Genomic DNA, 13,607 nt, shown 5'->3' with positions numbered 1-13,607 from the left:
TATATATAGAACTGGACAGTGTGCCGTCTGTTAAGAGTGATGCGAGCGTTAGTCCAGAGCCCCCTGGTGGCTGGCTGCAGTACAATGTGTAACTCCGCCCATCCCCATGTATTTCAATGGCCAAGTAGCCAACTTTCCGTGTCACTTTTCTCATCTAAAACTATTTTTGTATCAACAACTTTTTATTCGAAAAAATAGTTTTCAAGATGCTTCAATACACACAATTTTTCTTTTCTCACTGAAATTATTTTTTTTAATGTTATATTAACAAATCTAAAAGGGCGTGTTTACACCTATGATTGACAGCTGGCTGCAGACACTACCGCGTCATCGCTCACTTATTTTAACACCTGATTTCGACCCTATGATTTCGACACATAATCTAACCTAAATAAGTGTTGCTGTTATTATCATTAGGCTATATCTTATCACAGTCTGACTAAATACATATTGATAGTCATACATTGTGTAGTTGCTGGTAAGAGACATCGTTGTTAGTTGTGACAGATTCTTTGTGAAAAAATATATGTTCTGTTCTTTCGTAGATGCTAAGTATATTAGCTCATAGCATGCTACATCATGCTAGCATTAGCCAATTGATAGGTAAAGTAAAAGGGCTCTGCTATATTGATCCGAAGTGACGTTAGCCAGTCACCATCATTTAGTCCTACTTGTTTCAAATGGTTTAACGTAACCAGTGATTGCCGCCATCATCGTTGCAACTTCATTTGAATATACTTTGTCACTGGAGAAGGCGATGTAAAGTTTCATTAACGTTAACTCTTGCTTAGTTTTGCGAATGGCAAAAAACGCCACCTAGCCTGCTAGGTCGACAACCTCGGTATGCCCATTTATGAATCAGCCCGACAAATAACGTTACTTGTGTTTTAGTGAACACATTATTGGACCATAGCTTAACGTGAGGAGGGATTAAAAGTTACAAATGGCCAATTTGCTTAGTATGCTCAGAACAGCGGTATCTGAAAATGCGTTAAGGTATCGTTGTTACCTGCGATTGCACTGCTGGAGAAGCATTTTGCATTAGAAATCCTCCCGTAGACGTACATCATTTCAAAATAATACGTCTAAATTGAAAACTGTGACAACTCATTGATAGGCCCTCTCAATATGTCTGTAATCGTATTCCTCTACCACAGGCTTGCTAGTCTTTCACCAGAGAGGGTGCTCCATTATAAATCAAAAATGTAATACTGCAGCCTTCATGTCAGCTGTAAAAATATGAGAACATGGACCTACTACATCAGGACAGGATACTCTAAACATTTTACACATAATCAGGAAGCTACTTTGCTGTTCAGTGTGTGATGTGTTTAAAGTGGTACTACGTTTAAAGAAACATTTTTATTCTTTGTTTCAAGTGCATAAGAAAATACCACATTATGATGGTTATGGTTACCCTTAACAAATACAAAACAATATAATACTTAAAACAGGGATCAATCAATAGCCTAATGAAATAAACAATGAGGGGGGAAAGCAATAATAAATAATAATGCCCATTCAATCAATAATATAATAACAATAACATGGTAAGACTACATTAAGGAGAATATCAATAATAAACAATGTCAAATTAATCAACAGCCTATAATGAAAATACAACAGTACTACTGCATACAAACCATAATGTATAAGAAGTGCTTAAAAGACCAAAAACTATCACAAGAACGAAGAGCACTGGGCAACTCATTCCACCAACATGGTACCACTGAGGAAAAGAGTCTTGAATTTGACCTAGCGTTTAAGACTGGTCGACACAACAGAAGTTCATCAGAAGACCACAGTGGGCGGTTGGGGATGTATATCTTGATCATTGAATTAAAATAACAAGGAGCAGATCCAGTCAATGTCCTATAGGCCAAAGTGAGAGATTTAAATTTAATTCTGTCTACTGTAGGGAGCCAATGGAGAGTAACTAGGAGAGGAGTTACGATGTGTCCTCTTTGGCTGATTGTGGCATGTTGCAGCATTCTGAATGATAGATCACACAAAAGAAATAAAAAACATTCAATATTGATTTAGTATCAACCAATAATTATTCTGATATTAACATTCTTGTAACATCTACATCTTTGTGTAGGCTACAGTTAAATACTAAGCAATGGCCTCTGACTTAAATACCAAGGCAGTTAAATGACCGTGGTATAGTCTACGTGATACACAGGACTACACAGTAAACCCATTTAAAATAGGCAAGGGTATGTATTTAATAACATTTGGGGTTGCTCACAGTATACCCACCACTACAACTAACTAACTCGACTACACCACTAGTTAAACGGCGCATTGCAATTTACAATTTGTGTGAGTTCAGGGGCATACAGAAAGTTGAAGTTTGGGTGACATCAATAAAGAAAATAGAAACAAAGGGATGTGTACAGCCTCAAGTATAAATGATGTCACATTAACAGAAGGTTCAGAGCAGAGGCAGACCTTTCTTGGTGCCATGCAAGTTATTGAAAGTCATGTGTTTTCAGAACGTAGTGGTGCTGTGCCATGTCCCATGTATAAGGGGCTTCAGGTTGATCCAGTGACGGTGGGTGATGATGTCAGGGAGATGGATGTCAGGGTACTTGGAGAAAGGGGGAGGACATGCCACCTCAGACCACCCCAGCCAAACATCTTCACGTAGGCATTCCCTTGCTTGCAGACTAATGTAGACCATGGAGACCACCTTGCCGCCACCTCCAGTACATTCAGTCATCACCCATATCTTACCTGCAAAAAGGAAAGTTACAATAAAGTTAGTCAGACAATTTTACAACATTACAAAGCATCTAATCAGGCACTCAACACCACTAGTAATACCAATTAATTAAATATATGTGTGCAATAAACTTCACAGCCTACCTATAATGTTAACTACACATTTACATATGCGGTGTGAATGTTATTAACTTGCGTCAGCTTGAAAAATAACGTTATCAGTATGACTGATCATGGACGTTAGATGACAAACTAAGGTCTTTCTCAAATGTTCACCGATATCCCTGGGAAGTGACTGGTTCTTGGCGTAGCAGCTAGTGTTTAATGCAGGCGTTTCATTTATCGATCATTCACTTATGCGGTCTACAACTACTGACCTACCGATCTATTTTTTACAGTCTATGCTACCGACCTACCATCACAGAAGTAGCTCTAACAGAGGTGTCGTTAACGTTAGAAAAAATGGCTAGTAGTTACATTAACACGAGGTTGATGAGGTCCATGCTTCACATTACGTTAATGTTAACTTGCGTTGCTTTAACACATCATACCGTTGCTTTATCACATCATATACTGTACTGACTGTCTAGTGTTATTAATCCCCATGTACAGTCAATGGTTACTCCATGTTGAGATAGCATACATGATATTTGAAAACAGCAACAACTAATAAAACCAAGTATATCATGCATTGACTGTTAAGGGAGCTGTGTGCTAATCTTCACTTCAATGACTAACTTAGCCTCCAGGTAACGTTAATGTAGCTGCTAACATTAGCATGTAATTCGCTGTCCGCATTTCTGTTGTTAGCTCATTAGTATTCACCATACTAAATTGTCACAGTCTATAATCAACATAATAAGCTCTCTTAGACGTATTTAAGAACACCAATAGACAAAAAAAAACGTTTCAGTTGATACGCAACACTTACCAGACAAGAACAAACCGATTGTTGTTTGTACTGTTTAGCTAACTCAGTCACAGCCGTAAAATTCATCCAGCCAGCTAGCCTTCGGCGCCGAGTCGACCTGCGTTGTGGAAAGGAGAAGGGGGCGGGTTTCACTTGACAAGGGGCGTGTTTAACTCGCTGAGTGGCAACTGAGTGGGCGTGCCTGACCGCGACTCCTCTTCACTGCGCATGCTTCAACTTTTGCTGCGCAGCCGCACTTCAAATTGGCTCCAAATTTTCCAAGATGGCGTCGCCTCGGCGGCTTCAATTCCATAGAACACTGTAGAATGCAGGCACACTGTCCAGTTCTATATATACAGTCTATGGTTCTGACTCAGAGCAGTAAAGTGCGACATCAAGTGGTTACTTGGTCACCGACAGTCATGTAACCTAACGTTCATTGACAATGTTGACTGATGCACATCTTTATTGTGATGAATGTTTAAGGCTGGAAGAGATTAAAGGAGTCATTTTGGACTGAATACGAGCAAGAATGAATATGTTACCATTATCAATGACTGTTGAAAGCAAACAGGTGGTGTTAGGCCCTACCCGAAAATACCTTTGCAATCCACCAGGGAGGATTCTATGACATGTTCATGAACTATTAACTACATGTCAGATACAAATATTATGGTCTCTGTACTCCACGAGCACCAGTCTGTTGACTGCAGTACAACCTCAAGGGCACACACAACATGGAAATAAACGTTCAGGCAGTGCTGAGGACATGGAGCTCAAATATTCAAATGTTGAGCATGCCAGGTGGGTAATTTCAGCTATACTCACAGAAAATAAGTTAAGTTCCTTGTGCTATTGGTTTGGGACATCCCTCAGTGGCAGGTTAACAATCAAGCCAAATTATTATTGTGACAAGATGAAGTAGGATACAACAGCAATGTAAAATAGGCTCAAGACAGCAGGATCCACAAAGCCAGGCCCTTCTTCACGGTGCAGCATACGATGCCAGTGAACAACTGTGTAACTTGCTTGTCCAACCAAAGCGCCTAATCAACCAGAAACAACACCAGGCACCTTCCTTCGTCAGTGTTAGTTTGGGAGTCTAAAAATATTATATTCTCATTGGTTTTACATAGTGAGTTGGAGGCCATATGTATTGAGAAAAGTACGCTGATTGGGAAAACATTTGGGAATGTGTGAAACAATGGAATATTATTACTTGCTCTATTTTTTGTATGTCAAGTTTCCTGTGACCCACTTCTTGTGGTTTACCATAAACACTATTAGGGCTCTTTCAAATTTGTCCAATAACACCGACCTCTCCCAACCACTGACTTGCACACACAGAGACGCAGACACCCGCACACACCCACAGACAAACACACGCACTCACACACACCCACATTTTCACACACACGCACACACACACACACCCACAGACAAATACCAAACACACACACACACACACACACACACACACACTCCACTCCTATTCTTTTCAACACAGTGGCAGGAAGTTGTCCAGTGGTCCACATATCCGCAGTGTTTCTGAAAAAGAATGAGTGAGGCAGAACTGAGGAGGCTGCTGATGGCAGGGGTGAGGGGGGTGGGGCGGGGGGTTAACTGGTCGCTCTGAATGTTCACACGGTTCCTCTGTGCGTCTCCAACCCCTCCTGACTGGCTGACCGACCCAGGAGAGGACACGACCAACTCTGGCAGGCATAGCGTGCTGTCTCATCACCGCTGTCATCACAGGAGAGAGGCCAGAGACCACAAACACCCACACAAGGACCTGCTCTCACTGCTCCGAGTCCTGGAAACGTCCCACGCGTGTTTGGACCGAGGGGAGAGAGCGACTGGGACATAGTCTGCCTCTGTGGCGCTATGCAGCTGCCCGGGAGGGTGGCCTTACTGCTGTGCTGCTGCTGGACCACTCTTGGACGAGGTGAGTCAGAGCCCGCTTCCTCTGCTTCAGACTGGAAAGAGACCGAATCACTTCTGGAGCACATCTGAGGGGTCCAATCGAGGGACATTTTCTAATGTTGACGTAAAGTATTGACCCAGAGGGAAAATGCAATATTCTGTATCTTTTATAAGTTAAAATATTTCTGGGGGATATTTACCACTGTTGTAGGCATCATAATGTGCTATTTCTGAAGCTACCTGTGTATTGTCAACACATTTTGAAAAACCCAAATATATGTATACAACTATGTATAAACTTTTTTGTCAAAGTTTTTGATTCAGACTATTAAAAACTCAGTAAAATCCTTTTTAAATCATCACAGTCTACATGAGTGGCTTTACTGCCAATCCCTTATTTGGGGATCATGTGTTCACTGCTCCTCTGGGTTGGACTGTTCCATTGTTTCATCTCCGTTGCGTCTTCATTGTCCGCCACACACCTGCCAAGAGCATTGTCCCTCTCCATTACATTTTCCCATCGCCACGGTGACGACCCTCTACCTTTATCCACTCCCATTCCACTCCATTTCCTGTTTCTATTCGCCTCTCCTGGAAACTTCCTGTTTGTGTCAGGCCCCCGATTTCCTGTTTCCTGTACGGTTCATGCCAAGGGCGCACCTTTCGTTGCCTGAATAGTGCTTTGCTTTTCTCTAATGGATGGTTTGATTTCCTCTGTACAACCAGAGCTTTTCATAAATGTTGGAGTGTTGAGAGATACCGTCGGCCATGTTTCCCAAATCATCCTTTCAATCAGGTTTAGTTTACAGAAAACCTTCCGCACACATTCAAAACTTCCACATAATTTAAACAATGAATTGAATAGTTGTTAAAAAAATAACACAAACCTACACAAAACATGAGCTTCATATGGAATAAAGCTTTCCACCACAATTGCACTTAAAAACACACAGACAGGGATTAATTGTCCCAGATTCTTTTGCATCAAACTATTAATTGAAATTGAATTAATTACAAATACACATCTCTCTCTCTCTCTCTCTCTCTCTCTGTGTAGGCTCATCTGCCAGTGACCCCTGGGCCCAGTGTAAGAACAAATCCTGTGAAAGCAAGTTTGCAAATGAAGTGTGTGATAAGGACTGCACTGAGCCTGAGTGTCTGAGAGATGGCTTGGACTGCATCACAGACAAGGGCCAATGCAAGTAAGATACCGGCCTACTGTACATCTATTCATATGTTTAGCACAGAATCTAACTCTAACAAATGAGAGTTACCAAGAATATCCATAAGCTGACAGAATACAACTTTTATAAAACAAACTGCTATATCTGGTGTCATGTATTTTATAGTATCCCTAATTACTCACTCTTAGCAATTTATGCTACATCCCTACAAGGCACAGGCTGAGGCTGTGCAGTAACTCTGTAACAGGAAACAACAGGAACAGCTAGAGGTCGCTGGCCATAGTGGAAATGGTGCGAAAAGCAAAATAGATTACATTTATGTGGCGTATATCTACTTGTGGAAAGTGGATGTAGAAGACGTTAACACTTTCACTTTCACTTAAAATATCAACTCAAATGGATTGTTTTAAACATTGTCAGGGTGTCACTAGACCCAAAACTATAGGCCTACTGGATCACAGTCCAATCTAATGATAATAATAATAGATAGATAGATAGATAGATAGATAGATAGATACTTTATTGATCCCCAAGAGGAAATTCAAGAACCTGCTGCCAAAGAGGCAACAGGAGGTATTTAAAAACCTAACTTAAAAAATCAGGTTACACTTAAAGGGATATTCCACCATTTGGGGAAATACACTCATTTTCCACCTCCCCTTGAGTTAAACAATTAAGTTTTACCTTTCCTCAGTTCATCCAGCCGTTCTCTGAGTCTGACAGTAACACTTTTAGCTCCAGCTCATTGAATCAGATTAGACCGTTAGCTTATAGGAGAGAACGGTCTAATCTGATTCAATGAGCTGGAGCTAAAAGTGCTACTGTCAGACTCCGAGAACGGCTGGATGAGGATTAGAAAGGTAAAACTCAACTGTTTAACTCAAGGGGAGGTGGAAAATGAGTGTATTTCCCCAAATGGTGGAGTATCCCTTTAACTTGACAGTATAGACATAAGAGTGACATGACACTGTCATGAATGTGTCATAAACAAGTCATAAACATTTATCACATAACGCTTTTGTTATTAAGTGACATTCGGGTGGGTGATTAGGATTAGGGTTAGAGGTTAGGATTAGTATTAGTATTAGGGTTAGGGTTCATGTGTCATGACAGTGTCATATGTTCATGACAGTGTCATGTCACTCTTATGTCAATACTGTCAAGTAAAGTGTTACCAAAAATCATTATGACCCAGTTTTCCCTTGTCACTGACTCACATTTTTTCTTCCTCTCTGTTTTTCTCAGGCAAGGCCATGTTGAGTACTGCAAGCACCACTATGACAACTCTCACTGTGACCAGGGCTGCAACAACGCGCTCTGTGGTTGGGACGGGAGCGACTGCTACCACGACCCCATCTGGGCCACGGGGTCCCTGATTGTCCAGACCAGGATCCCCTTCACACAGGGACCCTTCCAGAACAACTCCCTCCTATGGACACTGAGCACACTGCTGAGGACCCCGGTGAAGCTGAGGGACAGGGCTCCGTTCAAGCCCAGCAGTGACCTCCACAGACTCCAGCCCCAGCAGCTGGCTGACCTGCTGAAGCCCACCGCACCGGTCAGCAGCAGTGAGGGGTAAGAGAACTCGCTGGGTCTTTACGTTAAGGCTTTAGTGAGGGGTGAGAGAACTCGCTGGGTCTTTTTACTTTAAGACTTTAGTGAGGGGTGAGAGAATTCGCTGGGTCTACATTTAGGCTTCGTCCACTCACCACACGCAGGGAGAGATTTGTGGCTGGAGGATGGTACATGTTATATGGGTGGAGAGACTCTGGGGTACTGGGGCAAAGTAGGCATTTGATTATTGAATATTTTTTTTTAATGCTCTTTAATTCTTTTGGGACATGTCTTTTAGCATGTGCTAAGGTTGTTCTGTTCTGACTGTAAAGTAGTTCTGTGTGTTGATTTGCTTAAGCAGAAAAGATTTCACTTGTCTTTGTACCTAATGCTATTGAATTTGTTTGTTTTATGACAATTGTGTCTTTACCTCTGTTATGTCTACCAGTTTAGTATATTCCCATTAGCATTAGCATTCAAATTTCAATTTCAATATTGTCACCAGTCCTGTTGATCCTGTTGAAAAACTGCCTTTGTGGAGTGGTTATAGCTCTGTGCTCTGAATCCTCTCCCTTCCCTTGCGTCCCCCAGCTCGCTGCTGTTCCTACAGGTTGATAACAAGCCGTGCGTCCAGCAGCAAGAGGCCAGTTGCTTCCCCTCGGCGCCCAGCGCTGCCCGCTTCCTCCAGGCCAGGATGGCACCAGGCCGCATCCCCAGTGGCAGGCTCGCCGAGGTCCAGGCCATTGTCCACGTGCGCGGAGTCATGGAGGAACTCGGGGACAGGAGTGAGGAAGGAGTGGAGGCTAAAACGGGTGGAAAAAGGGGAGGGAATAGAGATGGTATGTCCCAAACGCTGAAATATATACAACAATTTTACGCACAGTTGGGCCCCATGCTTGAACATCCACAATGGTTATTTTGCCCACCCATTTCCTGATTAATTGAGTTTCACAACAACGTCCTGCAAGGGTTGAATTCTATGAACATGTGTTTGGTCAGTTTCTGCAACCACAATGAATGTTTTGGCCTATCTCAACACCATCTCAATCAAAAATTCACATCCTTTTCTCTGTCATAAATCAAATCAAATCATGGCCTTTCACCAGATTGTTCTTCACCAAGTCATTATGAGATTAATAGAGCCTGCTGTATCCAGTGTGATTGTGAATAAGATCTAACAGAGTAAAGGTACATCTAATCTTCTCGACCCAGCAGCACCTGCATGGCTGTGGCCGGTGGTTGGCGCGGGAGTCGGCTTGGGCCTGGCGGTGGTGGTGGCTGTGGTTCTGGTAGTGATGTGGGTCCGGAGGAGGAGGAGGGAGCGGGCAGGGGAATCGGACAGGGTGCGCCACCGGTCCACCGGCACTGACAACGGCAAAAACAACAACGGCAGCAAGGCCTGGATTGAGACGGCCAGCCACCGCGGGGAGCGCGGGAAAGATCGCAGGGAGAAGGAGAAGAACGGCCTGAAGAAGAAAAAGGGGAAGGGGAAGGACACAGGGAAGAAACGGCGAGAGCCGCTCGGAGAGGACGCCATTCGACTACGGTCAGTGGCCAGCTCTGTGTCCAAAAAGGAAAGCTCAAATAATGTGGTAGTCTAGTCTCAGTAATGAATGAAAAGGCCCAGAACCTCCCAAGTGTCCTCTTGAGCATTTTGTTTATGAATATGTTCTTTTTTTTGCATTTTGTTTATGAATATGTTTTTTTTTTATTATTCTATCCCATGTACTTTACTCTTTAAACTGTTATTTTGCTTTTCTTTATGCAGCCTAAAACACATAATTGCCTCTGTGTATGAAATGTGCTATACAAATGAACTCGCCTTTCCCAGCCTGGATTATTTTGTGATGATCTCAAACCCCTACCGTGATTTCAGGCCACTGCGAAAGGACCTGGACATAGGAAGTGACACAGACATGACCCAGAGTTCCATGGAGGACGTCAGGTATGCACGGCGGGAGGAGATCTGCGACCACCGGACGCCAGAGCAAAAGAACTTCAGGCTCCTTCCCAGCCGCCCACAATCACTATCACCAATGCAGGGTAGGATGCTAGGTTCTCCGTTTGTGAACACTCACAGTCAAAGAGTAGAGTTCAGTACTGACATTTAATTTTAATTCGATTTGGAGCTTTGTGTTCAGTACTAGGCCTACTTGAGGTCAAAGGCAGCTTTTAAAAATGTTTTATTCCTTTACAGCCCCCCCTGGAGGCTGGGAAAGAAATTCAACCCCTTCACATCAAAGGTCACAAACACCAACCAATGTGGGTGAACAATTATTATGATATAAAAATATTATTAATCATATGTATATTACATAACGTGGTTATACATTTATTTTCATTAAATATTGCTTGTGGTAATGACTGTAATGTCTTGTTACAGTCTGTAAATAAATGTACAAGATCTTGAGCATATTGGAATTTAGTATCACTTGATGTCAACAGACTGCTTCAGTGCAGTGGTGCGGTCCAGATGGGTCAGTGGTTCTGATCCGCGCTGTGCGGAGTGGGCTGGACCGAGTGGTTCTGGAGCTGCTCAGGGCTGGAGTGCCGGTCAACAACACGGACCATACTGGTATTGACCTTTTTCAGGCTCTCTCTCAGGCTCTCAGCTGTCAGACTGATAAGTGTGAAATACGGGTTTATTACGTGAGATGAAACAGTTATATGCTTCTTTGCTGTATAATTGAGAGATTTACAGTTACAGGCCTACACATGAACAGTCATAAAAACCTCTATCAGTAATTTATTGTTACAAGCGAAGGTTAAATTAGTCTTATCTCAGCCTCTCTTTGATAGCGTACAACATCCCGTTCTTCACCTTCAGTATACAATGTTGTTGTTCAAAATTATGATCTGTTTAGTAAGAGGGAGTGCCAGTGTGTCTGCAACGTTGGTAGAAAAGCATGATGTCATTGTGTGCAGTTGGGGAGTTAACCTGCATAATATTGTTCTACCTGTCTGCCCCCCCCTCTCTATTTATCTCTTCCCATCCCTCTCTTTCTCTCTTTTTTCATCCTTCTCTCTCTCTCTCCTGCTGGTGAACTCCCCACTGCTGTCCACCCTTTTCCTGCTCTCTGCAGCACCCTTGATCTCCAACTCTGATTCAGAACAGGCTTAATATGCCGTAGCGCCCAATAGCTTTGAATGTGCTGCTTTAACTTTCTCTCCATTTCTCTCTCTCCATCACTCTCTTTCTCTCCATCACTCTCTCTTGCATCTGCACCTTAAAATCCCTTATCTGCACTGTAAAATGCCTTCTCTCCCCTCCCACCCTCCAGTCGCACCACTGGCCCCACTCTTTCACATGTTCCTGGCCCACCGTCTCTGCTTTGTATAAAATTTGGCCCCTTTTGATAAAAACGTGTTGCTTCCCCTCCGTAATGGATTCCATTCTGCTTCCCCTGACCTTCCCCCACCCTAAACCCGCCGTCTGTCTGCCAGGGAGATCGGCCCTCCACTGGGCATGCACCGTCAATCACCTCTCCTTGGCTCGAACTCTCATTCGCTACGGTGCGGCGGTGGACCTCCAGGATAACAAGGTACGTTTACGTTTAGTCTGCTTTTCTCAGTCTCATTTGAACACAGATGGATATTCTTTTGAGGGTGAACTTTGGGGGCAAGGAATCCTCAATGGTTTCATCAGGCGGAAATCAATGTTTGTCTAGCAGGTGGAATTAGTATAGGAACAAACATCGTGTCCTCTCCCTCCCAACAGGGCGAAACGGCTCTCTTCCTCTCAGCGCTCCACGGTTGCTACGACACCGCCAGATTCCTGCTCCTCAACGGAGCCAACCAGGACCTGTGTGATCGGCACGGCCGGCGCCCTGTGCACGTGGCGCGCGAGGGCATGCACCACCAGGTGCTGGAGCTGCTGTTGGCACACAGGGTGCAGCGGGGGCCTGTCCCCATAGACCCGGCCTGTGAGGTGCTCTGGGACGACAGGGCCTACCTGTACTCCCCCTGGGCTGCGCCGCCCTCTCTTCCCAGCAGGAGTGCCTCATTTTCAGGAGCCATAACACCCAGAGGACTCTCATCACCTCCACCACCAAGGTAATATGAAGCCGTCCTCTACATCAGTGTTTCCCAAACTTTTTTTCTGGGGACCCACTTTTTAAAAATGACAGACTATCGTGACCCAACTCGTGACTGTGGTAGTTAACAAACTAGATCCTTTCCTAAGCTATATAAGGTATAGGTATTACACAACATAAATTGTCACTATGCTATGCTGGCGACCCAAATAAAATCTCCTACGACCCACCTGTGGGTCGCGACCCAGTCTTTGGGAACCAATGCTCTACATCACATATCAGTCATATATGAGTTAATATGCATTGTCACTTGGATTGATTACCAGGATTCATTATTTGTAAGGCCTTGACTTCTTGCATGTGGTTGCAACTTTTTTATTTCATTTATTTTATTTTATTTAATGTATAATTAGAAAAGTAGTTTATGACCCTCACATGCTATATTTCCTCTTCCTCTTTAATAGTGATTGGTCAATGGGTCCCAGGCAATGTCCCTCGCCTCAAAACTGGCGCCCATCACCCAGCCAATCAACAACAGCACTGGTGACACCTAGAATCCTTGGCCTTCCACCCCGGCCAATCAGCACCTTGCAGGAAGTGACCTCAGAGGCAGAGGAAGAGGAAAGGGAAGCAGCCCGCGACCGCGAGGGTCCTCGAGCAGTTACGCCTCACTTCCTGTCGCCACAGCCCGCGCCTCGACAGAGGTCCTTCTCTTGTACCCAGCACGCTTTGCAGCGGCGCTCCGGCTGCAACCCCGCAGAGCTGTCGCTGCACGTTCCAACGCCCACAGAGAAGGCAGCCAATGAACACATCGAGAGAGTGATTTCACCGCCACCTAAAGAAGCTCCAAACCAATTAGAAAATAAAGGTAGCATCCCCGTCCCTCCCAAACCCCAGATAGACCCTGAGAGAGAAATCAGCACAAAGAACTGCAACCAGAAGAGTGAAAAAGCCAATCATGAAAACCTCACTTCTGTTCAGTCTGCTCTGTAAGCACACATGTATGCTTGAAGCCCAGTAGGCATGATTTATGACAGAGCATGCCCAACAGGATCCACTTAAGAGTTGTATACATTTCCAGCTATGATATATTTCATGTATTCTCCATATTGCCACAATACTATGTCAAGGACACAGCTGTGTATGATTCTTAATAACCGTGTCAATGGCAATAATCAACTAATTAAATTAACTGTGTTTTCTTTGAAAAATAATTTAGCCAATTCCAATAGCACTAGACTTGAACCCATTTGTGATTTAGAACATCTGGTCCAT

The 13,607-nt window shown here is 43.7% G+C and overlaps 1 protein-coding gene across 2 annotated transcripts; it reads left to right on the top strand.

Moving 5' to 3' along the window:
- Window positions 1-5,254: 5,254 nt before the first annotated feature.
- On the top strand, window positions 5,255-13,520 carry notchl (notch receptor, like). 2 transcript variants are annotated; one of them, XM_042107552.1, is made up of 11 exons: window positions 5,255-5,582; window positions 6,618-6,762; window positions 7,990-8,319; window positions 8,890-9,137; window positions 9,514-9,844; window positions 10,175-10,341; window positions 10,496-10,560; window positions 10,744-10,873; window positions 11,743-11,840; window positions 12,017-12,351; window positions 12,797-13,520. In XM_042107552.1, the coding sequence occupies exons 1-11, from the start codon at window positions 5,522-5,524 to the stop codon at window positions 13,323-13,325; spliced, it is 2,439 nt and encodes an 812-aa protein (XP_041963486.1). In that variant the 5' UTR covers window positions 5,255-5,521; the 3' UTR covers window positions 13,326-13,520. The 2 variants fall into 2 exon arrangements, with proteins under 2 accessions (XP_041963486.1, XP_041963485.1); XM_042107551.1 differs by having other exon boundaries at window positions 9,511-9,844.
- Window positions 13,521-13,607: the final 87 nt, after the last annotated feature.

The sequence above is a fragment of the Alosa sapidissima genome, chromosome 10 (assembly GCF_018492685.1).
Source record: "Alosa sapidissima isolate fAloSap1 chromosome 10, fAloSap1.pri, whole genome shotgun sequence".
Classification (NCBI taxonomy): Eukaryota; Metazoa; Chordata; class Actinopteri; order Clupeiformes; family Clupeidae; genus Alosa; species Alosa sapidissima.
The sequence above is the reverse complement of the archived record's forward strand: the minus strand, read 5'-3'. Positions and strand labels throughout refer to the sequence as shown.

Coding starts and splice junctions, on each gene's coding strand:
- notchl (XM_042107551.1), top strand. CDS start 5,522: ATGCAGCTGCCCGGGAGGGTGGCCTTACTGCTGTGCTGCTGCTGGACC. Junction 9,138..9,510: donor AAGGGGAGGGAATAGAGATG/GTATGTCCCAAA, acceptor TTCTCGACCCAG/CAGCACCTGCATGGCTGTGG. Junction 10,874..11,742: donor CAACAACACGGACCATACTG/GTATTGACCTTT, acceptor TCTGTCTGCCAG/GGAGATCGGCCCTCCACTGG.